We start from the raw sequence: 26,638 nt of genomic DNA, 5'->3' as shown, positions 1-26,638 counted from the left end.
GTAGGACAGTATGGCCTACCCAACCCACCACGAAGAGATTGAAATCCATTGGGGGATAACCGGGATATAGAAGGCTGTGATTCCCAGAGACTCAGCCCATCATATAGGGAGGAGGCCTCCCAGAACTTAAGAGGACCCCCAAGAGGGCTGAGCCTACCAGACAGTTCTGGGACTCCTAGGAAAATGGCATCTGCAAGGCTCTAGATTCTGTCAGAGCAAACATTTTCCAAGGGTGTGACCTAGAGAATCAGTTCTCCAGTGTCAGCAGACGTTTGAATTATCCAGAGAACTTGTTTAAACATGGATACTGGGCCCTGTCCCCAGAGTTTCTGATTTAGTGGGTCTGGGGTGGATCCCGGTAATTGGTACTTCTAACACAACCCAAGTGATGCTGATGTTGCTGGTCCAGGACCACACTCCGAGAACAGCTGGACTAGAATGTGGGATTGCCAGGTGTGCCTCCTGCTCTGTCTAGTATCGTCTGCACAGGCCTATTAGACCCAGGGGTCTCCCTTGACATCAGTCCTGGCAGGTTCTTCCCTATCCCACCCTAGCAAGCCAGGTCATGGAAATTTCCTACCCAAACAGCTCATTGCTGCCCCCTCCTGGTTCCTGGAGACTGACCGGAGGCTGGACACTCAGAAATTAACCCTTTGGAATCTATTAGTCCCAACGTTCAAACAATTTTAATTCTAGCTGGGAAGATAAAACTAATACCTCACAAAGAATCTTCAGAACATTTGCAAAAGTCTGGATCAACAGAATCCAATGCAAGAGGATATAAAACTGAAGATGTCTGAGTTAAGGTTAGATGTGGCTGTCTTTAATCAATAGCTCTGAGACTGAGCTCCTATTTCCCACTGAATATGTCAATTAATTCCAGAAGTAATTCTCCCTTGATCCAGTGCTGGGAGTGAGTGACTCCTAACACATAAGTGTTCTATTTGGCTTTGTTCCCAATGATTTTCCCAAAGGGGCTGAGAAGAAGCAAGACCCTGGGCTAGGAGAGACATCATGCAGGTTTTAAAGTTCCCAGGCTAGCCCACTAAGGCTTGTTGACCTCATCTCCCATGAGAGACTGGAAGAAGCAATGCAATTACTATCACTATTGCTGTCAAAGGCTCAGGAAAGCGCTGTGGAATAAGAAATGTCTTTTAATTTGTCTGGTGCTGCTTGAGGGAAAATGGGGCTCAATTACTAGCCGGTGAGAAGGTCAGCATAGGCTTTTGTGAGGTCCTGAAGGGACCTCAGGGGCCTCTAGGCTACGGTGCTGTCTTTATTCCATCTCATTTCTCCGCAGGACTTATGACTTTAATTTACCTGAACAGAAGCGTGTCCAAGCATTGTGCCTGTGTTTAGCTGCTGAGACAGAGAATCAGGAGGTTGCAGGTGACACTGGGCAGGGACAGGGAGGAGGAAGACATTACTAAGGGAACTAGAGAGGAACTGGAATTTAAGGGGGGGTGTGGCTAAGAGGGAGAGGAGAGGAGGAAAGGAGGGAGGTGGGAAGGGGTTTGGGGAGAGAGGAAGAAGGGCTGATGGGGGTAGCAGCTAGGGAGACAGCAAGCTTTCTCACATGAGGAGTTAAATATGAGAAATGGGGGTGGGGAGGGAAGGAAAGAAAAGATATATCTTTCTGAAGGGACAGGAAAAGGCTCTGGGGGAAAAGATGAGCATTACATTGTTGGTGGTGAATCAAACTGAAAGTCCAAACATCTGTGAGAAATTCCGGCATTTGCCCTGGGAATCCCAGATGTGGAGCGGAAGTGGAGGGTCGGGGAGCCTGAGTCCTGTTCCCTGCGTTTAAAGACTGACAGCTTCTACACGCCTCCCCATGCCTCTCTGACCAGGCTCCCTGACTCCCTGCCACCAGAGACACGGTCTGAGGAGTTAAATCCCAGACCCTCAGTGTTCCACACCAAGGGGTGCAGAGTTCTGATTTTTCAGACCTGAAAGTTCAGGTCAAAATTATATTTGCCAAAGTAGGAAGGTAGGCCATGCTTTATTTAGTAAAGAGTCCGATCTTATGATTTTTAAATGCTTAGACAAATGCATAGAATAAGGCCTCCTTTGACTCTTGCCCTGGGCCCTACATGTTGGTGTGAGCCTGCCCGGCTCTAAATCATATTGAGTATGGAGATTTTTCAAAAACTTTCCAGAGGAAGAAGGGAGAAGGTAACATTGCATGTCACAAAGCAAGACTTCCTAAAATTTCTATTTAACCACCTCGGCTCTACCCCCAATCTCCTCCCCTTCCTACAGCCAACTCCTCTCTCCTTTCTTACCCAGGGACTATCTCCCAGGTCAGCTAGCCTCCCCGGCCTTGCTAGGTCTTCCCTCCTTTCTCCACCACCCTCCACCTCTTCAAATCCCCTCAGCTCCCAACCTTCTTTGCCTAGATCAACAAATCCCACAAAGGAAAAGCCAAGATGGCTTGCGCTCCCCAATGTGTTAGACCTTTTGTCATCAGACCCCGTTTCCTTCACAGTGGCATGGGTCTGAGCCACCCCTCCCACAGTGGGGTGACTCCTTCAAGGCAGAGAGAGTGTCTGGTTCAGTCAGCTCTGTGAGTTTTCCAGCACCTTCTAGTTTGAGAGCGTCTATGCAGGGAGCTTCCATGGAAGACCCATGCGGGAACTGGAATCTGGGTTGGGCCAGGACAGAGAGAATATGGACAGTGAGGTCAGAAAGGGAAAGGATCTCTAGGGACAGGCAGCAGTGAATCCCCCGGATCCTGGGGCAGGCGTGCGCTACTGAAGGGTCTCAAGCTAGGGCAGGACAATGTTAGGAAGACCCTGTAACGTCCAATGAAGTCAGGCACAGAAAGTGCAGGGAAGAAAGGAAAGCAGTTTCAAGGCCATTGTCGTGGCACTGGACGTCAGAGGGACGGGGACGTGAAGACAGAACAATGGATGTAGGAGATACTACACGCCTCGGTAAAATGACTTGCCTGAGGCCACACAGTCAGAGCTAGAATTTGAGTCCTCCAGTGCCCAAGCTGTACAATTTCTTCTGTACTGAGCCTCAAAGGAGGGGAGTCTTGCAGGCTGCAGAGGAGGAAGTGGTCTACCTCCTGGGCACAGGCTACTCTCCCAGGTCCCCCACAGGAGAGGATCCTGCAGAATGTTCTGGCCTTAACATTTGCAAGGACAATACAGTCCTGATTTGGGGCAAGGGGCTGTTGAGAATCCTGTGGCCAAGAGATTCATGTTAGCTCCTGTCCCTGGGTTGGGGACTGGATAGACAGTACTGCTCACTGCCAAGGTCCCTTGGGACCAGCTTCGAAAGCAAACTTTATTTCCTACCATCCACCTAGTCACCTATCTGGGAATCAGATGGATACTTCCAGGCACAAGATGCTTCTCCCACTCTTCCTTCTTCTGTCTCCATTGCAACCTGTGCCTCTATTGCAGTTTTCCACCCACCACCCTCTGCAGATAACAGCTGTGTGACTTTAGCTGTGTCACTGAATCCCTCTATGCCCATTTCATCATTTGAGGTGAAGGTGATGGTTAAGTGAGAGGGTACAGAGAGCACTCTTCACCTCCCAGCCCTGAGGATGTCACTGATGTCTTCTCTTGCTGGTTGATTGTGGGTGTGTCTCCCCTACTACTCAGCAAATTCCCCAAGGACAGGGCATTATTACAACTGGCTTGTTTGTGTCACCCCAAGACCAGCTCAGAGACCGGCGCATACTAGGCCCGACTGTTCATTCCATGAGCGCTGATTAAGCACTTGCTTTGAGCCAGACCTTGTGAGCAAATCTGAGTTTAGGGTTAATAAGAAGGTCAAGGGCCCCATTTATATGGGCACATACCTGTATATAAAAAGAGGGTTTAGGGTGCTATGCTGGGGTCCTATGAGCAGACTGGCACGAAGGAGTACACAGTGGATTCGATCAAATCAAAGCCAGCTGAGATGATTTGAGTTGTCCTGTTTGACCCTCACGGCAACAGCATTTAAGGATGAGATGATGACTGAAAACAATCCCACCACTAGTCGGTCATAGGGCTTAGCCTAGGCCCAAGACCCTTGCTTCTCAAGGAAAAGGACTCACAGCAAACCCTTTTAAAAACCCCCTCCACCTCTCCACAGCCCTGGCCTCTGCCCAGTCTTATGAGTTAAAGGACTTCCAGGCAGCATCCATTCATTCTCTGGGCTCTCCCTGGTTCCAGCCCCTGGGCTCCAGGGTATTTTTAGTTCTGAGAAACTGGGCCTGGGTGGGTGATTGGCAGCAGGCGGAGCCCACGTTTTCCAGACCTCCGTGTTGCTCCTGGCTCAACATTAGAGGTGGCTGGGCACAGGGAGGGAGCGAGGCATACCTGGCACCCCAGGCCACAGCTGCTTCATTGTCCCTGGGGGAGGAGCTGGGCTGCTGCTGCTGCCACTGACCCAAGGCTGGGAGCATTCTTTCCTGTTGATTCATCACAGGGAATGTTTTGGGCCCAGCTGGGGCGGGGCAGGGGCACTGGGGGGACATCTTAGACATGAGCAGTCAGGGGTGGACCACAGGCCCGGGCAGCAGAGTGAGCATGACTTGGCCATCACCCAGGGATCACTGAGGTCCACCTGGCCACAGGGCCCTCATCACACTCTGTCTTTCAACAGCACTTGTTTGCACATCTGCCTCCCCCCACCAGTCTAGGAAGCCCCCTCCTAGCATCTACCCTCCAGTGCCCTGTCTAGCACATAGGAGAAAATCAATAAAAGTCTGCTGGATGAATGAGCCTTTGGAAGGACACTCAGGCAAGGTGGGGGTGAGAGGGGGAACCAGGCTGGACTGCTTGGGCCTAGCCAGGAATCTGAGAGGTGGCAAACCTCTACCCATTTTACAGATGGTGTCACAGAGGCACTGAGGGTACCAGGACTATAGGAAAGAACCTGGGCACCTAGATGCTCATGCATATGGTGGGACTGCCTCTCTCATCCATCTCTACATTTGTTTCATTCCGCCACCCCACCTCACCCGACCCTCCTCTTGCACCCGTCTCCAAGAGCCTGATAGGGCCAGGACCACATCATTCAACTTTGTCAAGGGTGTACTGAGGATTCAAGTTCTTCCATTTACTGTTTATAGCCTGGGGGAGCAAGTCGGGTCTCCTGGGGCTCAGTGTTCCCAGCTGCACAGCAGAAACAATAGTGCTTCACCCCAGGTAGTATTCCATAAACTGGGGACGGGCAATGAAGAGGCCACCTGTTACTGAAAAAGAGCACGGAAGCGCCCTGACTTCATTTGAACCGAGCCTGCACAAGGCCGCCTACATCGTCCTAACGGGCGCACGGGAGCCAGACCTGCCACGAGAGGGGCACTGTGCTGGGGTCTTAGGTGGCAGTCTCGCGGGTGGGCACCATCACCCAGTTTGACAGCTGGGATACTGCGCCTGGAGGGGGACTCAGGGGCCCCTGAGGCTCCTCCAGCCAACGCCAACGCCGCCCTCTCCCGGGGTCCCAGGGCGCCCCTTCCCTCCCGCCGCAGCGCGCGTGCCCGCGTCCCGGGGGAGCGACCGCCCGGCCTGCGCTCAGCCGGGACTTGCCGGCCTGGGCCGAGCCGAGCCGCGCGCCTGGCAGAGGGCCGGCCGGGCGGGGCGCGCACCGCGGCGCCCGGGGCGGGGCCTGCGGCCTCCCCCGCGGCCGGCTGGGGCTGGGGGCCGGCTGCAGGCTCCGGCGGATAAAAGGCCCCCAGGGCCCGGGAGGCCCGCTCGCGCTGCTCGTCGCGGCGCCCGGCCCAGCCAAGCCCCTGACCGTCCGCGATCCAGCTGGTGAGCTCGCGCTGGCCCGGCCCCCAGCCCCGGGGTCTGCCTCTTGCTGTGCTGTCTGTCCATCCTTCTGTCTATCCTGACTCTGCAGGCCTCTGGGGGGCTAGTGGTCCCTAGTCCGTGGGACTGTCTGCCTCGTCCCCAGTCTCTCACAGTCTTCTTCCAGTTGGACAAGTGACCAACTTGGGGAGGTTGGCTCAAGGCCCGCGTGGGTGGTGCGCCTGGCCCCGGGGGTGCCTGCGTGTCTAGTGTCTAGCTTTTGAACCCGAGGTGTGTAACACTTCTTCTGCCTTTTCACCCAAGGGGGTTCAGATGGGCAAGGTGAGTTCAGATGTCACTCTTGTGACTTGGGAGACTAAGAGGCAGATCTGTGCCCTGCAACTATAGGTTGACTATGCTGGGAGGTGAGAGGGGACAAGGAATGGAAGGAGGGTCAGAAGACTTCAACCCCTATCTTTCCTAGGGCTGCAGGGGAAATTCAGGGCCCATTTGCTGGCACTACTTCAGGCCCACAGAGATGGATTCCCAGGGAGGGTACAGGACCCAGAGAGGAAGCCCCACCACTAGAGAGCCACAGAGAAGGGACTGGGAGGCATTCCAAAGCTGGTGTTCCTAGGACAGCACCCTCCTGCTCTCCTGCATCCCCTTGGGCATTTGCCCTCTTCCAGCTCTCTCTACCTGGGCAAGGTGAGACCAGGTGCCAGCATGCCCTGGCAGCACCTGGAGCAGGTGCCTCTTTGCCTTGAGCTGGCAGGGTCCTGGATCTCTCACTTGGTGGCACTCAGTGCTGGCACCCTCCCCAGAGCCCTCACATCATGGCCTGGGTCATAAATCAACCAGCAGCAGGGTGTAATTTCATTCAGCTCCATGCCTGCCTGCCTTCTTCCACCTTCTCCTCCAACATCCATCTCTGTTGGTTTTGAGAGCCCTGACTTCTAGCCAGGCTGCTGGGTTTAAATCCTGGCTGGGCAAGTTATTTCACTTCTCTGAGCCTCAACTACTTATCTGTAAAATGGAGAGGCATATACAATAAATGTATTATTATTATTATCCTTCCCTCCCTTCTTCCTCTCCTTTCTCCTTCACCTTCCTTCCCCTCCTTTGTCCCCTGCTCCTTCACTTGGGAAGAGAACCACTGTTGAGGCTGCCTCCCTTTCTAAGGGCTACTCAGCCTACTCCTCTGCTGTGTGCTCAGAGCTGGGGAAACAGATATGTGGAGATTGCTTGGGGAGTCACAGAGCAAACACACCAAGTGCTAGGAAGCTGGGGGGTGAGAAGGCTTAATGGAGGGAATAGCATTTGAGCCTGGTGTTGAAGGTGTGTAGGAGTTTGACAATCTGAGAGAGGGAAAGTGCACTCCAGATAGAAGGAGCCATGTGTCAGCTGGGAGCTGGAGGTTATGTCCTGGGAAGGGTGAGAAGATAAGTTTGGTGGGAGCAAAAGCTATAGGGATGCTGTAGTAGATGGGACAGCTGAGAGGAGAAGCTGTCCCTGTAGCTGACTCTAGCTCATACCGGTACCCATTCACTTTCTTGCAGCTTGCAGGGAAGGGAGCTGCCCTGGCCAGAATCCAGAGTCCTGAAGCAGTCCTGGTGACCTGGACTGTCCACACCCTCTGTGCTGTGGGGACTTTAGCCACAGCCCAAACAACAGACCTGCCGGGGACACCCTAGACTCCATCAAAGCATGTCTCCCCCTAGTGCTACCCCCTTATTTTAGAGATATTGCAGCAGAGACTCAGAAGAAAACAGAATACACAGCAGTTTGGTGGCAGAGTCAGGAGCATCCTGATTCCTGGGGGTAGTGTGAGAGGCAAGGTCATCTGTCAGGCCAGACTCAGTGTGTCCTAACAGATGAGGGCCCTAACTTATCCTCTCTTGTCATTTGGAGAGTGTCACTCCTGTAGTGACTGTAGGGTGGCTCAGTCTCTGGCATCTACCTCCTCATCAGGGAAGCAGACAGCGGGAAAAGCAGAGAAGGGAAGCTGGAGGTGATCGCCAGTGGAGAGCCTCCAGGGTTCCTGTGTGGAGAGCGACATGAAGAAAACAGTGTTTAAGTCTGGAAGAGGACGTGCAGGAGGGGACAGTGGGAAGAGGCTACTGTGGTGAGAGGAGGGAGGCAGCTGCCCCCTAGGGTGGAGGGAGGAGGATCTGGCCAATACTGAGCTTGGAGGGGACAGGGGCAAACCTGGAGAATATTGCAGAGAATGTTCCAGAGAATGTTGCAGTTGACAGAAGACGTGGCCTTCATTTCCTTCTTTGTACAAAGATGGGGTGAGATTCCGAAGATGGAGACCAAAGGTTCTGTTGTAGCTATTAAAGTAGCTGGTAATTGTAGTCCACTGCTCTTCAGAGGGCTTCAAGTCTTCATTCATTAATCTTCACAAAAATCCAATGTGGCAGGTAATGTTATTATCCCTATTTTTCAGAGGCGGACACTAAGGCCATGAGAAATCGACCCACTTATCTAGATATGAATGGGGGAGGTGGATTTTTTAACCCAGGCAGTCTGACTCCCCCGTCTGTACTCAACCCTGTGACATGTCACCTCCCATCCATGCAACTACAATTATTTTTGAGTGTCACCTATGTGCCTGGCACTATTCTGGGCTCTGGGGACATTACACAAAGTCCCTTTTCCCCTGAAGCTTCCTTCCCTGAGCTTATCCCGTATATTTGTAGCCCACTCCACCTAGTCCTGCATTGAATGATGGAGGAATAAGGAGTGACTCTCAGCTGTGGTGACAAGAGTGGCAGGGGCCTGAGACACTTCCTGCTTAGATGAATGGCGTGATCCCCAAGAACAGCAGTGCCAAGGAAGATGCCATCACATCAGAACCACCTCTAAGACACAAGTACTGGGCAGAGAGCCAGGGACCAGCCTCTCCAGCCTCTCTTCCTGATGGGCCTCAGCTCTTCATCAGCATAAAACCTGGGGTGGAGGAGTGGCAGCACTGGTGGCTCCAGAAGTCTCTGGCAGCTCTACAAGTCATGACTCTCCTGTTTGCCCTGCTCTCTCCTCTGGTCCCAGGACCCAGCTCATTCACTCTGAGGACTCAAATAGCATCTCATTCCAGCCTCATGGACACAAGGGCCCTCTCTATGATGTTCCCTTCCTAAATCCTCGTATGGCCCCTCGTTTCCTACAGTGATGGCGCTGCCTCAAAGGATGAAGCACAAATCCTGTGCATGGTCCATGAGGCCCTTGAGCATCTGGACCTGGCCTGCCCCTCCTTCCTTGCCCCTCCAAGCCCACAACACTGCAGAGTCTGGGGAAAAGAAGGGCACTCCCTGCTCTTGCATGAATTCACCTCTTTTCTTCTTCCCTCTACTCATCCTGTTCTTTCTACCTGGAATGCCCTTTTTCCTACCTGGGAGATCTCTTACTCCTCTGACCCCTGATTCCTCTTCTCTGCATGGAGAGGTTCAGCAGGGTATTTCATGTCTTCATTTCTTTGTCTTAGTATTGGCCTAATAACTGGCCTGAAGCACTCCAACAGTGTTTGTGGCATGGATGCAGGAATGATACACCTGGATGGAGCTGGAGCTGTGACTGATGGGTGTCACAGGCTATCCATGCTGCAGGAGAGAGCAGACAATATTTGGCTCAATCTCCTCACTTTAGAAATAAAAAATCAGGGCCTAAACAGTTTAAGAGACTTGGCCAAGCCACACTGCAAAGTGGGGGAGAACTTGACTCCTCTAATAACCCTTTCCTCCCCAACATTCCCCCTCTGTGGGGAAGGTGGCATTTGATACCTTTGATCCGGATGCTGTGAACATCAAAGGGTAGACATTATTGCCCTGAGGGCATCCCCACCACTCCAAGGCAATGCCCCTTCTCTACCTGCTCCCGATGCTGAAGAGGCCCAGGGTTTGGGGTGGAATTGGTGATCATTGTTTACTCATCCCCTAGGTACCCTGACGTCACCAGGATGTGGTCCCCACCAGCCACCTTATCCCTGTTTCTGCTGTTGCTGCTGTTAGGCCAGACCCCTCCCTGCAGGCCACAGTCACTGGGCACCAAGAAGCTCCGGCTGGTGGGCCCAGGGAGCAGGCCAGAGGAGGGCCGCCTGGAGGTGCTACACCAGGGCCAGTGGGGCACCGTGTGTGATGATGACTTTGCGCTTCAGGAGGCCACAGTGGCCTGCCGCCAGCTGGGCTTTGAGTCTGCCCTGACCTGGGCCCACAGTGCCAGATATGGCCAAGGGGAGGGTAAGTGATGGCACTGCCCCACAGGATGACAAGGATATGGTAGCAGGTGTCTCTCAGGGGCTGCACTCACTGATGTACCTGGTGTCACCCTATCCTTTAATGCTCAGCTCAAATGGTCTCCTCTGTGAGTCTTGACCTGAATGTCCCAGCTGCAGATGACCCTGGCATTCCCCCTTGTGATAAGGTGCCACTGTCACCAACACTGAGCTCTAAGTTCCTTGAAAGTGGTGACTGGCACACAGGGGTGCTTAGCAAACATTATTGAATGGATGACTGGATGGATGAGGAGTGAACAAGTCGGCCTAGTTACTAAGCTACTTGCCAGTTTCCAAAAAGAGATTCTATGGGTCTGACACCAAGAGAAGGCAGTAGGCAGAGCTGTTGATACTAAGACTAAAGGAAAGCCAGCTGCTCTGCTCCTCCATTTTTCTTTTCAGATAGAACCCAGGCCCTCATGCATGCTAGGCAATTTCTCCACCACTGAGCTATATCCCCAGCCCTTCTCCCCACACTTTTCTCTCAGGATTTGGAAGAGGAGACTTGATAAGTGTGGATCCCATGTAGGAAGCAGAGCTGTAACCAACCTCTCTGAGCCTATCCGTGAAATTTGCCCCTCCCCTTCCCCATAGGCCCGATCTGGCTGGACAATGTGCGCTGTATGGGAACTGAGAACTCCCTGGACCAGTGTGCGTCTAATGGCTGGGGTGTCAGTGACTGCAGCCATTCAGAAGATGTCGGGGTGGTATGCCACCCCCAGCGCCAGCGAGGCTACTTCTCTGAGAGGGTCTCCAATGCCCTTGGGCCCCAGGTAAGGAGGCTCTTCAGGGCCTGAGCTGAGGGCTGGATCCAAGACAGAGAGCCATCTGAAAGATGAGCCTGGAGGAGGAGAAAGAGATGGGGCAGAAGTGGGCTGAACAGTGTCCCTGAGGCTCTGACCCATAGCAGGTGCCCAGCTTGATGCAGGGCAGCCTGGGGATCAGAGGCCAGGCCTGCTGGGATTCCCAGAAGCTGCTCCCCATGAGGGAGGTGCAGGGGAGCGAGGGGCTGTTTCACCCACAAGGCCTGGCCACAATTGCTGCCTCTTCCCAGCACAAACAACCGTGAGCTAAAAACAACCCAAGCCAAACAACAGGGCAGGGCAGGGCTCTGGCCCCCACCATCTGCTGCCAGGCAGCCTCTGCCTGAGGGCAGCTAGACTACAATGGGGTTAGGGAGCTCTGCATTGGTCCAAGTCACCCCAGGGCTTGGGTGGTGGGACTTGTGGGCCAAAGGATCATGCCAGTCTCAAGCAGCTGTGCTGTGCCCATCTCAGCTCTTCTCAGGGTGGCATGAAGAAGGCCCCTCCATGCCCAGAAGAAGCCTCCCAATCCCCAAGGGCTGCTGGCTTGCTGCCAGGGAGGGCACATCCACCTGGTCTCTCCAATTTAACGAATTGGAAAGGCGGAAAAGGGCCTAGTGAAACTGAGGTTCTGCTCCTACTCACTATGTGGCCATCAGCGAATACCTCCTACCCTCTGAGCCTCGGTTTCCTGGCCTGACCTATAAGGGACATGGGGGATGGTCCTGTAAGAGCTCCAAGCCTGGCTCTTCTGAGGGAAGACCTGCAGCAGCCCAGCAGGAGGCCCAGGAACCTGGGGGCCCATCCCATGGTGACTATGCACACTGCAGGGCCAGCGGCTGGAGGAGGTGCGGCTCAAGCCCATCCTCGCTAGTGCCAAGAGGCACAGCCCAGTGACCGAGGGAGCCGTGGAAGTACGGTACGAGGGCCACTGGCGGCAGGTGTGTGACCAGAGCTGGACCATGAACAACAGCAGGGTGGTGTGCGGTATGCTGGGCTTCCCCAGCCAGGTGCCTGTCAACAGCCTCTACTACAGGTAGGAAGGTGGTGAGATTGGGGAGCCAGGCTGAGTGTATACATGTGTGCTATGTGAATGTGTGTACGTGGGTGTGTGTGTGGCAGTGGAACTGTGCAGGGTACAGTGAGGGCTGTGGGGATGGACTGATAGGGATGGGTGTCTGCAGGACCTTGCACGTGTTGGGATCAGGAGGAAAATAGCCCAACTGAGGAAAAGGGTTAAGGATCTTGAGTTAAAGATCCCTTCAGAATAATTAAGAAAATTATCAAATACAAACCCTAAGATCCTGAGAAATACATAGACGTGGCCAGAAAACAAAGTTTATGCTTGGCAATCATATAAAAAGAATTGACTATGGTATAGAATGCCCCACAATAAAAACAACTGTATGTAAAACTGTGTCCCTGATTAAAAGATGGATTTTACTGAAGATACAGTTTCACCCGCAAGTGTAGATGAAATGCATTCTGGTCGAATCTCTACCAGAAACTAGCCATGGGACCTTGGGCAGAGCATCTGGACCTCCATTATCATTCCACTGAATTGTTTCAACTTTGTCCCACTGAATTCTCTCAACTCTGGTCCAAGCCAGGCTTAATTTTGTTGTATGTCAGCAAGGTATGTGGTAGGCGGGTTTTGGGAGAGGAGACAAAAGTATTCTGTTAGAAATGTGACCAAACTGGGCTGGGCGTATGCCTGTAATTCTAGCAACTGGGGAGGCTGAGGCAGGAGGATCACAAGTTCAAAGCCAGGCTCATCAACTGCGAGGCATTAAGCTACTCAGTGAGCCCCTGTCTCTAAATAAAATAAAAATAGGGCTGGGGATGTGGCTCAGCGGTCAAGTGCCCCTGAGTTCAATCCCTAGTACCCCCGCCACCAAAAAAAAAAAAAAAGAAATGTGACTAAACTGTCATAGCAGATTGTGTCAGCCCAATAAATAAGGACACAGTCACAGCCCCACTGGCTCCACATCAGTGAAAGCCTGATTTCTCATGGAGGGAGAAATCTCCCTTGGTATCTCCAAGTCATTTGCCCTCAACCACTCCAGTTTGTCACACTTCAATGAAGCAGTTTCATGTCCCTTGTTCTGTCCTTGTATCTCTGGCTTAGATGGTCCTGGTCCTGAAGAAAGAGGGGTGGTGGGTATCAATGTGGTTCCATCCTTGGGGATGATGGGGTGCAGGCCCCTGGTCCCCCACTGCCTGGTAATTACACAGTTTGGTTCTGCTGACTCACCTGCCACCCACGAGGAGAGCAGCCCTGATTATAGCTTGGGTGTCTCTGGGTGGCAGTTCCCCCACCCGCAGCAAGTCCTATGACTTGTGCCTGTCCCCATATCCCTCCTCTTAGGGTACTCCCCAAAGGATCCCCTTCATCTGGACTGGGGGAGCAGGTTTGAATTGCCTAGTCAGTACATACCCCACTTCAGGACAAGCCCCAGAACCCTGCCTGCCTTTTCTATAAAATGGGATCATCGTTATTTGTGAGGTGCTGTCTTATCAAGGCTGCTGTGAAGCTCAGCACTGAGATAATATTTGTGAACAAGTTTACACACTGTGAAGTCCAGTGCAAACTTAATGGCAACTATGAGGAATCATAGTGGTAGCAAGAGAGTGGGATTTCCACACTTCCTCCACCTCCTGTCTGTTTTCTCCACCACAGAAAAATCTGGAATCTGAAGATGAAGGATCCCAAGTCTAGGTGAGGAGTGGAACCCTCAGGGAACATGCAAATGGATGCGGCACCCAGGGCTTCCTTCCCTTCCCCTCCCCTGCCCTCTCCTCAGCCTCTGCTCAAGCCCTCCTCCACCCACATCTCCCGTGTCCTCCAGGCTGAAGGACCTGACCAGTAAGAATTCCTTCTGGATCCACCGGGTTGACTGCCTGGGGACAGAGCCCCACCTGGCCAACTGCCAGGTGCAGGTGGCCCCACGACGAGGCAAGCTGCAGCCGGCCTGCCCAGGTGGCATGCACGCGGTGGTCAGCTGTGTGGCGGGGCCCCGCTTTCGATCGCCCAAGGTGAAGCCCTGGCGCAAGGAGTCCCGGGCAGAGGTGAGCCCCAAGGGACTCTGTACCCTGACCCAGAGGCACAGGCAGGACTCTGCCTGGAGGGGACAGGAAAGAGGAACTAGATCAAGAGGAGAAACTGAATCAGAGAACGGGAGAACCTAGGAAGTTATCTAAAAGAGACCATTTATAACCGTACATAAACGGCAAGTTGACATCACTTGCCAAGAATAGAAGGTAACCGTAAAAACAGTAATTAAATTGTAGTTAGGGCCCTCTGAGGGCCGGAGGTATTGAACCTGCCCTTTATTATAAAACGTAGGGAAAAACCTAGTGAGGTGTCACACACATACTAGCACCACACAGGGACTGTCTCCTTGATGAGGTCGTGGTGGTAACTTGTATTGAAGTGGAGGTCGAGAAACACGGCTTCTTCAAGACGATGGCTGTGGGCAGTCAGTAACTCCCGGCCCTAGCTCTGGCTCTTGGAGCTTGAAGGAGCCTTGCCCTGGTGTCCCACATTGGTGGCTTAGTCCCTCTGGCTGCCTTCCCTGAAGCCAGTTTTCTCCCAGCAGGAGCTGAAGGTGCGCCTGCGCTCTGGGGCCCAGGTGGGCGAGGGCCGGGTGGAGGTGCTGGTGAACAGGCAGTGGGGCACAGTCTGTGACCACAGGTGGAACCTCATCTCTGCCAGCGTTTTATGTCGTCAGCTTGGCTTTGGCTCTGCACGGGAGGCCCTCTTTGGGGCCCAGCTGGGCCAAGGTAAGTGAGAAGGCCTTCCAGGGGGTGAGGGGGTGGGAGGGCCTTGTTCCTCTCTTGAAGTCCCTGGGGTGTCAGTGCCCAGAAGTTCTCTCCTTCTGTGGAGGGACAGCCACAGTGTGAGGTCACAGAGATGGAGCCTCACACAGCATCTCTTCCCCCACCCAGGATTGGGGCCCATCCACCTTAGTGAGGTGCACTGCAGGGGATATGAGCAGACCCTCAGTGACTGCCTCGCCCTGGAAGGGTCCCAGAATGGCTGTCAACATGAGAATGATGCTGCTGTCAGGTGTAACATCCCTGACATGGGCTTCCAGAATCAGGTGAGTTCAGGCTGAGCGTGTGGCCAGGCAGGGATCTGGGAAACCTAGGGAACCCCAGGATACCAACCTTGAGCCAGTGGGGAGGGACTCAGGAGGGGCAGCCAGGGCTTCAGCTGTGTACAGTCCCCCTGCCCTATTTGAGCCAGCCTGGAGAGTCTATCACAACCCCTCAGAGGTGTCAGAGGGACACAGGGGCTCTGCAGGTGTGTCTGTACACTCTCACCTACCCTCTCAGGTTCCTTGTGAATCTGCAAAAGAAGGTGCCTGAGGGTGAGAACCACAGGCCGCAGGCACTGGGAAGTGGTAGTGGAGGCTGTGCCAGACACTTAAGTCAAACTGAGGGGGACTGTGGGCACATAGCTAGTGTTTCATAAAATGAGGTCAACTCTTGGGGGCTGTACATACGCAGTAGAAATGAAAGCCCTTCGCAAATTGTGCATCGCCATGGTAGGATTTTAGAGATAGGAGGAGGGCAAGTTCCGTGGCAGGAGCTCCTGTCAGGCACTTTTGAGTCAGATTGCTTAGTAGGCAAGGACATTAGGGATTATCCATTAAATGGTGCTCACTTTACAGAGGAGTCAAGCCTAAAGTGAGAGTGTCTGGTCTAAGGCTGCACGTGAGCTGGCCTGGGCAGGGCCCCCTGCTTGCAGTCCTCTGTTCTCCCCTCCCCAGGCTGTCCCATCCCTCACATGCCTCTGACCACTGCAGGTGCGCTTGGCAGGTGGACGAAGCCCAGAAGAGGGCGTGGTGGAGGTGCAGGTGGAGGTGAATGGTGTCCTACGTTGGGGCACCGTGTGCAGTGATCACTGGGGTCTCACTGAAGCCATGGTGGCCTGCCGACAGCTTGGCCTGGGTTTTGCCAACTTTGCTATCAAGGTAGGTCCCTGTCTTGCTCCTTCCCTATAAATTCTCAGCCTCCTGGATGCAGAGGACCAAAACTTCCTGTGTTAGGGCTGCTGGCCCTTCATTCTTTCATTCAACATTTAATTATTAAATGAAACTATGGGCTGATGCAATGCTGGGTGCTGGGAATACTGTAGTGAACAAGACAAAAATACCATGAAAGAGGCTGTCATTAGTAAAATATTCACATACCCAGATACAAAGTTTCATCTGTAGGAAAGATGAGTAGAAGTTAGCAGATGAGGGGGAAGAAAAATAAACAGTGTGTGCAAAAGCTCTGTGGCCAGAGAAAGCTTGATTGATTCAGTTGAGGAAACCAGGGGCCAGAGGTTGCAGAGTAGCTCTCAAGGGAGGTTTAAGGGTGGAGGCAGCAGGGGCAAGACCATTAACAGCCTAAATCCTACAGATTTTTAAAAGCTTTCTTCCTTTGCTGTTTGAAAAACAGCTGGAGTGGAGACTAAGCTGAATGAAGGGAGATAATGATGTTGGACTGAAATAATGTTGGACTAAACCAGGATGTGGCAGTCTGGGAGAAACAGCAGAATCAAAGACCATAAGGAAACAAACAGAAGATACAGGCCTGGCTGCCCTGATACCAGCCTGCTGGGCAAGGCCTGTGTAGACTTCATGCCGAGAACTGGGCACAGCCCTGATCACAACCCACAGCGGGCTGTGAGGAACAACAGGAGAAATGGGAACATGGCAGTTGTATGAGGAGGAGGGGAACAACTCAATCCTCTTCAGATCGTGAAGAACTGCCACCTGGGAGACGGATAGGAGCAGTCAGATGGAAGCCACAGGCAGTGGGTTTTTGTCTCCACACATGGAAGAAACTTCTAATATCAGAGGGGTCATACACTGTTCCGGGGTAGGGTTCATCAGTGAAGATTTTCAGGCCCAGGCAGGGCACACCTTGGTGGGAGTAATGGGATGAAGAGGTCTAAGCCTCAGATGGGCCTCAGAGGAGATGACTCCCAAGGCATCTCTCTACTCTGACCGGGTAATGTGGGCTGTTTCCTTAGGACACATGGTACTGGCAGGGGACACCTGAAGCCAAAGAAGTGGTCATGAGTGGAGTGCGTTGCTCAGGCTCAGAGCTGGCCCTGCAGCAGTGTCAGAGGCATGGGCCTGTGCACTGCTCCCATGGCACTGGGCGCTTCTCAGCTGGAGTCTCCTGCACAAACAGTGAGCAAGGGAGGGGCTCAAGGAGCCTGGATGGGTGGGCCTCTGCTCCCCTCAGGGAGGGCCTGGAGGGCTGGTTCAGCTGCCTGGCAGCAGGGACAAGGAGTGGGACTACCACTTCTGTATGGCTAAACCATGGGTCACATCAGGATACAAAACCTGCCCTGCCCAGCTTGTGCAGCTACTATGAGAAATAAAACAAGATGGGACAGCATAAGGAAAAAGAACAGAGTTTTTCAATTTGGGGTTATGACCAAGAGATTTCAAAAACTGAAATGGTAGAAAACATGAGAGTACATTACACTTAAGAGTCGTGTTGCTTTTTCTTGGCACTATGTGAGTATTAGGTTACAACATAAAATATATTTCTTGTTTGTAAGAAAAAAGTTTGGAAGCCATTGCAGAGGATATATAAATATGAGGTATACTACGGTCTGAAGCTTTAGGTATGTGTTATCTTCCTGAGCTGTGGGATTTAACCAAATGGCTTAAGGACAAGAAAGACTACTTTTTGGCAAATGTCTGCCCCACAAACCCAGATTCTCAGGGTAGCAGCATCTCTGTTTGACAACTGCCAACAATGCCTGTGCCAAGATAATTATATCCAGTCCAAAGGCACTGCCCAAGGTGGCCACTTGACCTTTTTCCCTGCCAAACTTAACCCCAAGATATCCTTAACCTCTGTCAGGGAGCTCTAGGCTTCCTCTCTGTGCAGTGTACCCTGGGGGAAAGCACTAGGCCCATCTATTACACTCTCCCCTGCAGAGTGACAGGGCATCAGAGCGGGTCCCCACAGCATGCTAGGACTCATAGCATGCTGGGGCTGCTCACTCAACTCCCCTTCCTAGAAACCTTGGAGCCTTCCCTCTTCTGCCTCCAGTGGCAGCTCTCACAGATGCTTCCTAACAGCTAATGGAAGCTGGGCAGACAGCCAGTAGGCAGCCTCTGCCATCCCTGTCTCTTCTCTCTGACTTTTCCCATGTTTTTGCTTTACCCCCTCTTCTTATTGCCTCTGAAAGTTCTCCTTTGCCTCAGGAACTTTGGAATTTGTCAGTGAGTATATCCTGGCTCTCTCCAAAATACACTCTAGGAATTTCAGGAGCACTTTTAGTGATAGTACAGGCATTATGTAGCAAAGCATCCTCCAAATCCAGCCACTGAAATGAGTCAGTGAAAAGAGCTCACTCTCGTCAGCACATGGGCTCATGTGGAGGATGCCTCTGTTTAAGCTGCAGCTGTGTGCTTGTATGACAGAATGTATGACCGAACACTAAGAGCAATTTTCTCCTTCAAGGTTGCGCAGCAATAGCTATAGATCTGCACATTTCTGTACTGACACGTAAGGGACAGCAATGGTAGAGGCATGTGGCTTCAAAGGAGGGTAAAGCCCCTGGAACAGGAGAGGAAAAAAAGGGCACAAAGCTAAGAGACACAGGTACCAGTGTGTCGGATTTTCCCATATGGAGAAGCACCAGAATGCCTGGATGCCTCAGAAGAAGCACAGGGAATACCCTGGTAGCAATTAGGCTGGAGTAGGAGCCCTCGAGGAAGCAGGCTCAGAACTTCAGCAGCACAGACTGGAATGGCAGAGTTCAGGAGTGAGCTTGGACAACCTTGTCCAATTCTCCCTTCCAGCTTGCCCCCCTTGGTCTCTGACACTGAGGAACTGAGGCCCAGGGACAGTGACTTGGTTAAAGTAACCAGGTTAGGTATCTGTAGAGCTTTTTGAAAGGACTGTATGCACTAAGCTACATAAAAGCACTTTATAGACTGAAAAGCATTTTACAAAAAACACCATCTTACACCTATTGAGTGTTTACTGTGGTAAACAACCACCTAAGCAACTTACAGGTACCACATTAATATCACTACATTTTCTCCATCTTAAAGATGACAAAAATGATAACACAAAAAGGTTAAGCAGTCATAGAACTGGGAAATGGCACAGTCAGAAGTCAAGTCAAGAATGAACCCTGGTGGCCTGGCTCCAGAGCTGGCAACCTTAATCATGACCCTGGAACTACCTCCCAGGTTAAGTTGATGGGTTATTCCTTTTCTTAGTAGAACTCTCATCTCCTGGCTGAACTGCGCTCTTTTCTGGGATTCTCCCAGAGAGCTTGATCTGGGGGAAGCTTGTGCTCATGCTGGGGAGCAAGACCTGTTGCCTTCCTACCCCTGGCCTCCTGCCTCAACTCTCTGCCACTTCAGGTGCTCCAGACCTAGTGATGAATGCTCAGCTGGTGCAGGAGACAGCCTACCTGGAGGACCGCCCACTCAGCCTGCTATACTGTGCCCATGAGGAGAACTGCCTCTCACAGTCAGCCGACCGCATGGACTGGCCATATGGACACCGGCGCCTGTTGCGCTTCTCCTCACAGATCTACAACCTAGGCAGGGCTGACTTTCGTCCCAAGGCTGGACGCCACAGCTGGATTTGGCACCAGTGCCACAGGTTGGTGCCAACCTGTGTCTTGGCTCTAGAGGGGGCAAACTTGCCTGGGTAAGGTGTGCACTCTGGATAAGTCTTCCTTCCTAGATGCTTATTGGCCTTGCTCCAGGGGCAATACAGTGATCCCAGTAGCATTCACCTGCCCCATGTCTCTTTCTTCAGTGAGACCTATGTTAATGGTGGTCATGGAGCCTGTTTCCCACAGTGACATCCCAAAGAAAGTCACTGCTGTGGTTGGTCTCTGCTATCATGGTATTATGCAATTTTTCTGTGTTGGATCTTAGGCTTTGTATTTTAGAAGACAGAAGTTAGGAACCCACAGAAAACTGGAGGCCTAAAATAGGATGCTAGCTCTGTGAAAACAGCTTGTTGGTTCCTACAGCAGGCAAGGCAACAAGGCCAGGCCTCCAAAGAATAGCATGAACAGTTTGGTGCTAAAAAAGAAGACAAAGGAGCATTCTTTCATATCAGGAGCCTCCAGAACAGAGAGCAAGACAATGCATTCTCTGACAAAGGCAGAATGGGAAAAAAAAAAAGCGTTTTTCTTTAGGACGCAGACATGGGTAAAGGAAAGCTGAGAGGAATGGTCAATGACTTTGGGACTTGGCCTTGCCTGAGATAATAAGCACCTTTCCCTGGAGCACCGACAGAGTTGTCATTATAACTAGATTGGAAACTATGGTAGCAATTTGGTCCCAGGCTGACAGAGTAGAGTAAGCTTCCTCCCCAGCAGCCACTTGGCCCCTAGGCTGGTCCTTGGGTCAGGTGCTCCTTCCTTCCACCTCTGCTTCAGGCCCTGCAGCCAGGCTACAGCCTCCTAGAGGCTACCAGGGCAGCTTTTACCCTGCCTTATGTGAGTTAAGAGCCTGGTAATGCAGACAGCTGTGCCTTGCTCCCTGTCAGGGGTGCTAGCAAAGTGGGCTGTGGGTCATACTGACCTTGAGTTTGGGAGGCAGAAGGGCACAACCTGCTATTATAACTTTGCTTTCTGGGTAATGATGGGGCCCAGTCCCTCAATCTCTCCTGCTAACCCTTTCAGAGGAGATCCTCTCCTATTGCTGTCGGGCTGACAGCTCTGTCTTCTGCAGGCATTACCACAGCATTGAGGTCTTCACCCACTATGACCTACTTACACTCAATGGCTCCAAGGTGGCTGAGGGGCACAAGGCCAGCTTCTGTCTAGAAGACACAAACTGCCCCACAGGTATGTGGTTTCCCATCAGCATCTACCAACATGCTCTCCGGTTATACTCCTTATGAATTCCTTAGCTCCTGTAGGGTCAGGTCTTCTCTGTCCTGTTCATCAGCTTCAGGTACTGGCTTGGCAACAGCACTCAAGGAAATTTAAAAAGGTCAATTTCTTACTTTATGAAATCTTAGGTGAAAGGTTGATTTCCTCTGAATTCCCATCTCACTTTGTACCACTTTAAAAAGAGTTAACACTTTTTATCTTAGATAATAGTTGCAGGCTCCTGAGCTCTCTGAGGGCAGGGACTGTCTCCTACTTACAAACTCCATCTGTGAACTGAGCATATCTGCACTAAACTGGAAATTTGTGGGAGGCTTAAGACAATACAGTATGTGACAGACCTAGCATAGTGCTAGGTCACAAGTACCTACCCAGTGCCTCAGTGACTGTGTATCCTTTCTCACAGGACTTCAGCGGCGCTATGCATGTGCCAACTTTGGGGAACAGGGAGTGACTGTAGGCTGCTGGGACACTTACCGGCATGACATTGATTGCCAATGGGTGGATATCACAGATGTGGGCCCAGGGGACTATATTTTCCAGGTAAGGATGCTTGGGGAAATCTCCACAGGAGCCCCGTTTCCTATAGAAGTTACAAATCGCGCCCTGAGACCAGATGATAGCAAAGTATTCCCCTTTGTAGTCTCCAGAAGGCCCATAGCTGCAGCTGTGCTGGGAGAAAAGAACATTCAACGGGAATCCCAAGACCCTGGGTTTTAGTTCTGAGTCAATGGACATTTGGCAATTCTGAGTTTCCATCTATAAAATGGGGACATTAATGCCTACTGCCTGGGGTGATTCTTAAGGGTAATGAAGCAAATAATAAACTTTTAAAAATATTATTATATATGATGTAAGGGATCTTACATGTCAACTCAGAAATCAAATCACTCATTTTCATCTGTCTCCCTCTCACTCCAGGTGGTTGTGAACCCCACAAATGAGGTGGCAGAGTCAGACTTCTCCAACAACATGATGCGCTGCCGCTGCAAGTATGATGGGCAGAGGGTCTGGCTGCACAACTGCCACACAGGTAAGTCTGAGGCACTGTGGCCCCAGTTTTGTGTAGGCTTGGGAAGCTGGAAGGACTCTAATTGTATTCCCAAGTGTGACTTATGTGGGTGTGTAAATGGCCAGGGATGGAGGGATGGGACAAAAACAAATTTCCTGTGACACTCTTACAGTGGATTTCTAGAATTGATCAGACCATCCACCTCATCCAATAACTACTTCTACATCCCTATTTGCCTTAAGGACTGTCACAGAATCCTTCCGACCCTCAAACCACATCAGGATTTTCTTTTCCAGTATGTTCCTTTTCCCCTGGCCTTCCTGGCTTGCCTCCATTCTAAGCTTGACTGCCTCACAGGCAAAAGCAGATCCCCTTGGTGTGCATTACTATTCCCCCAACTGAAATCATACCCACTTGTAAGAGGATCAAGGAGAACAGGGACATTTACAAGACTAGTAGTATCACACAAAGGAAGAGGTGGTGAGGAGGAGGTGGTCTCTGTACTTGTTTTTTGTAGAGTCCTTCCATCTTAAAGTTTTGAAATGCCTGTATTTGCTAAGGGGTGTGTGCATTCACAGCCATATTAGAATTTACAGGGTGGATGGCGCAGAGTTGTTTCTTCAGTCAACATTAAGACCTACTACAGTGCTAAGCACTGTCAGACACTTTAAGATGCAGGAGCTTAATGTCAAGTAGGGTGTGCAGACATACAAATGGGTGATCCCAAGACTGGCAAGTACCCTCAAACAGGCATGAACTAATCAGAGTAAGCAAAGAGTCGGGGGCTAGAAAAGGTTTCAAAGAGGATGTATATTTGAGCAGGGTATGAAAGGAGGGACAAAAGACACAAACGGGAATAGGAGGAGCATATGATTTGGTTTCAGACATCTTCACTGGGTTTCAAATCCAATTTCATCACTTTATAGCTATAGGAAATGAGAAATCTCAACCTGAATTTTCTCTTTTGTTAAACAGGGCCATGAACTTCCAACCTACTAAAGTTCCCTCTGGTTATGGTAGTTCTTAGAGAATGGACTTTATCCTGTGGGCTTCTATTTATCACTGACAAATTTTGGTCAAGGGAATAAAAAGATCACTTGGTTTTAAAAAATAACTGGCAATAGATGAGAAATAGAATGAGAAGAGGAAGAATAGCTGAAGGTTTTGGATTTGGTGATTAAGTAGATTTTCGCTGACATTATAATGAAACAAGGTGAGAGGAATCAGGAACTGGAATCCACGACTGTGCATATAGATAGCAGATTCTCCATAATCAGACTACAAGGGATCCAGAACATTGAAAAAGCAAAGAAAAACAATGCATCTTATAGGTTCTTTTTGCTAATGATTAGAGACTACCATTAGAGTCCTTGCAGAAAACAGAGGGCACACCAAATGGGTCTGAAATTACGTAACAAAAAAACTATTTATAGAAGTGTGCATAGGACTAAAGAAGACAGGGATATTGAGGCAATATGAGTAGGAGAACTGTTACCCCTCTAGGCTTGAAGGGGGAAGAGACATCCCAGAGCCAACTGAAAGCTAGATCCATGGATCTAAAGAGCCCTTCCATCTTAAAGTTTTGAAATGCCTATATTTGCTAAGGGGTGTGTGCATTCACAGCCATACTAGAGTTACATGGTAAACCTGGACAGAGAGGAAATGTTTGATGCCTCTTCTCTTGACTTCCTGCAATTGTTAACACATCTCAGCCAGAAAGGATAAGGTAGCCACTGTCATACAATCTCTGGGGATCAGTTCCCTGGAGCTCAGAGAGAACAAAAGGCACAGAATGAATCTGGGTCGGCAGCAAAGGAAGAACCAGCACAGCCCCTTCCACTCAACAGTCTTGATTTCCTGGCCAGGGTCTGTTCCTAGCAAATGACACTTCATGTCTATGCTCACAACTGAAGAAAAGGACGAGCTGGACAGAATGGATCTGTGTGAGGTTGTCAGGGAATGAGACTGCGGCAAGGTTGGCTACTTAGCTATTTTCCTTTTGCCCACAGGAGATTCATACAGAGCCAATGCAGAGCTTTCCCTGGAACAGGAACAGCGACTTAGGAACAACCTCATCTGAAGTCATCACTGCACACTCCCAGCTGCTGCCCACACACATCAAATACCTCAGCTTATTGGAGCCATGCCCTTCACAGAGCTCTGACCTACAAGGAAAGGGGCCCAGTGTCAAGGGGCACCAAGAACTTGCTCAGGAAACATTTTGATGGCAATATCACCAAACCAGGATGGTATCACTCCCTCAGGATGGTTCTGGGTCTGTCCCCTATGGCATACATAATAGGACCTCCAGGCTTTGGTCATCTAAGCTCCTCTTCATAAGGAGACCCAATCTTTCCTGAAATTTGCCACAGGGTTCCTGGATTCAGAAACTCTCAGTTTCTTAGGGGTGAACTATGGCCCAGACCTCCGCATAAACAGTGCTTTGTAAATGTCCTCAAAGAGCAGAAGACAGAGGACCAAAAATATGCAAGAAGTGGGATTACTTCTCTGCTAGAAGCTCAATGCAACATAACTGTCAAAATCACAACTTGCAGAGAAGTTGGTGAATGCAGTCCCTTGCTTTATCTGTCCTTATTTAGAACTTGCCTCTCACACTCTGCTCCTTAGTGTGTTACCTTTATCTTATTGCATATAAGGCTGTTTGTAATACTCCTGCAATCTCAGGCCTCAGGCATCCCATTATCTACTGATGGGTCAACATCACCAATTATTGAGTACTTGAGAAAAGACAAGTTTCACAGAAGTGGCCAGATGGGGCCTTCCTGCAGAACAGCAAGAGAAGATCAAAGAAAGAATGCTGAAGTATATGGACCCCAGTTTCTATCAGGGTCTCCGCCAAGGAGAGAAATGTGTCTTACACTTGGCAGACAATCCATTTTCTCTCAGGATCACCATGCATCTCAGGATTGGCCTAAATTTCAGGTCTCAACCAAGTCAACTTTGCATCAAATACATTTTTGTAATGGAAAGAAAAAAGTCAAGCCACTCTCTATAGAAACATGAAGATAGGTCTGGTAGGGTAAGGGACACAAGAATGGAGAAATCAGAAGGGGAATCATTTAATTTAGTGAAGGACTAAACCTGGGAAAGGCCACCATCCCTGCTTGATGTGGCTCCAGTATGCTGTTGTTCAGGTGGTATAAAAATACCAAGGTCTTCTTGGACATGATTCTTCATCTTTTCTCTACTGACACACACTTAAAAGAGATGATCCTTATAATTCTGACACTCCTAATGCCAATAAAGGTTGCTCATTGTGGACTGCTCCAAAGACCAGACCAGCTATGATTATGTAGTTCCTAGCATATTAACTCTTACCCCTTAAGCTCCCACCGTACTAAGGACAAAAATGCAAAGGGCACACATTTCATGACAGCCCCAGTATGTTTCTCTAACAAGATGTCAACCTGTCTCCTTCAAAGTTTCCTTCCCCAGGCTCAATGCTAAAAGATTAATGAGGTATAAAAGGTTGGGGCGGGGGTCAGAAAGGTTAAGGGACACAAGGTAGGAGCAAGAAGGTCAAGTTCCAAGACTGTCAACATTGTAGCAGACAAAACAGATTTATGACTCCCCTCCCCCATCACCAGATCTACCCCTTTGTAGAAAGTCAAGTGGGACAAGTTCTGAGGTACTCTCAGTGAATACAAAGAAGTGCTTTCTTCCTTCCTCTCACCCACCAGCTCTTCTTGACTCCCTCATCTCCTTCATCAGGCAGAAGAAGCATTATATTTTGGCGTGGCAGTTTAGGTAAACAAGGGAAGGACTGATTTCCTGTTGGATCAGGCAAACATCTCCCAAACAGTAACAACATTATACTCACGCATGCAGCTAATGGCCTGTGAAAGAATGTGCAGCTAGTGGGGGAGCATGTGGTGACTGATGACTAGATTCAGGCAGGGAGGTTACCCTTTGCTTCTTGCCAGATCTAGTTTCCAAGAAGGCCGGAAAACGCTGGCCAGGCAGACAGCCACTAGCTCTGGTCTCAGTCTTGCTGCCCACATCACACGTTTGATAGGTGCAGCTGGTTCTAATTCCTGGAAAAAGCCATACAAGGGCTGTGCTGTTACACCTCTGAGTTGAAAGGGAAAGGCATAGGAAGACTGGTGGCTGGCATGACTTATAACTAGATGAGGAATGTTCACAGAATACCAACCACCAAATTCCAGACAGAACCAAAACCTCAGAAGACTCCTACAATAGCACACTTTGGTCTTGAGAGGAACTAAAGTACTAGAAACCTCAACATACTCTTCAGAAGGTAACATACCTTTGTTCTACAAAGACTTTCACTGTAAGGAACAAATAAGAATTCAGAGGGAATGTACTTCTCTACTATAAATTTCAGGTGATCCTAGGATTTAGATAGTTCTAGGCAATGTTAACAATCTGTTACTGTCATGGGTACTTAAAAAAAAAAAAGCAGCTTCTGCTTCAATAGCACAGGACACCACTTCTTGCCACTTTAGCACTTTAAGGCCCACCTAGCACTACCATTTCTTTAGCGTGGAACTACTTTCCAAAACCACTGAGATAAAGCCAGAGTTGATGGCTCTGACCTGTCTGTGTCCTTTAGGAAATCTCACACTGCTTAGAGGTGTTTATTTCAAACTGGCTGATCGTCCCTGTAATGGATGGTCTGGTGCTGTTGCCAAGTACCTCTGGCACAGGCTGATAAGATCATACCAAGCACATGCTGTGTGCCAGATGTTTTCTGCAGGATGTCAGATTTGAGAGATGGGAAAAGGCAAGAGGTTGTGTGTGTGTATGTGTGTGTGTGTGTGTGTGCGCGCGCGCGCGTGCGCGAAGGGTTATACTAGGAGGTCAAGAAAGGGAGAGGAACTACCACACGTCAATCTAGGATAGTTACTGTGGAAATATATTCTGGGGCAGACAGATGATCAGCTCTCTACT

The 26,638-nt window shown here is 50.5% G+C and overlaps 1 protein-coding gene across 5 annotated transcripts; it reads left to right on the top strand.

The window, feature by feature from the left end:
- The first annotated feature begins 5,637 nt into the window (after positions 1-5,637).
- On the top strand, positions 5,638-24,998 carry Loxl4 (lysyl oxidase like 4). 5 transcript variants are annotated; one of them, XM_058581198.1, is made up of 16 exons: positions 5,638-5,759; positions 7,707-7,860; positions 9,672-9,970; positions 10,600-10,778; positions 11,639-11,844; positions 13,489-13,527; positions 13,658-13,877; positions 14,405-14,591; positions 14,757-14,911; positions 15,620-15,787; positions 16,837-16,999; positions 19,205-19,448; positions 20,534-20,649; positions 21,101-21,237; positions 21,616-21,727; positions 23,716-24,998. In XM_058581198.1, exons 2-16 carry the CDS (start codon positions 7,793-7,795, stop codon positions 23,784-23,786), a joined length of 2,364 nt encoding a protein of 787 aa, XP_058437181.1. In that variant the 5' UTR covers positions 5,638-5,759; positions 7,707-7,792; the 3' UTR covers positions 23,787-24,998. The 5 variants fall into 5 exon arrangements, with proteins under 5 accessions (XP_058437181.1, XP_058437182.1, XP_046305807.1 ...); XM_046449851.2 differs by having other exon boundaries at positions 5,648-5,759; positions 7,295-7,860; positions 14,408-14,591; XM_058581197.1 differs by having other exon boundaries at positions 5,648-5,759; positions 7,295-7,860.
- The last annotated feature ends 1,640 nt before the right edge of the window (positions 24,999-26,638 follow it).

Source organism: Marmota monax, unplaced genomic scaffold, assembly GCF_021218885.2.
Source record: "Marmota monax isolate L192 unplaced genomic scaffold, Marmota_monax_Labrador192_F-V1.1 WCK01_AAM20220418_F8-fsc00004, whole genome shotgun sequence".
Lineage (NCBI taxonomy): Eukaryota > Metazoa > Chordata > Mammalia > Rodentia > Sciuridae > Marmota > Marmota monax.
The sequence above is the reverse complement of the archived record's forward strand: the minus strand, read 5'-3'. Positions and strand labels throughout refer to the sequence as shown.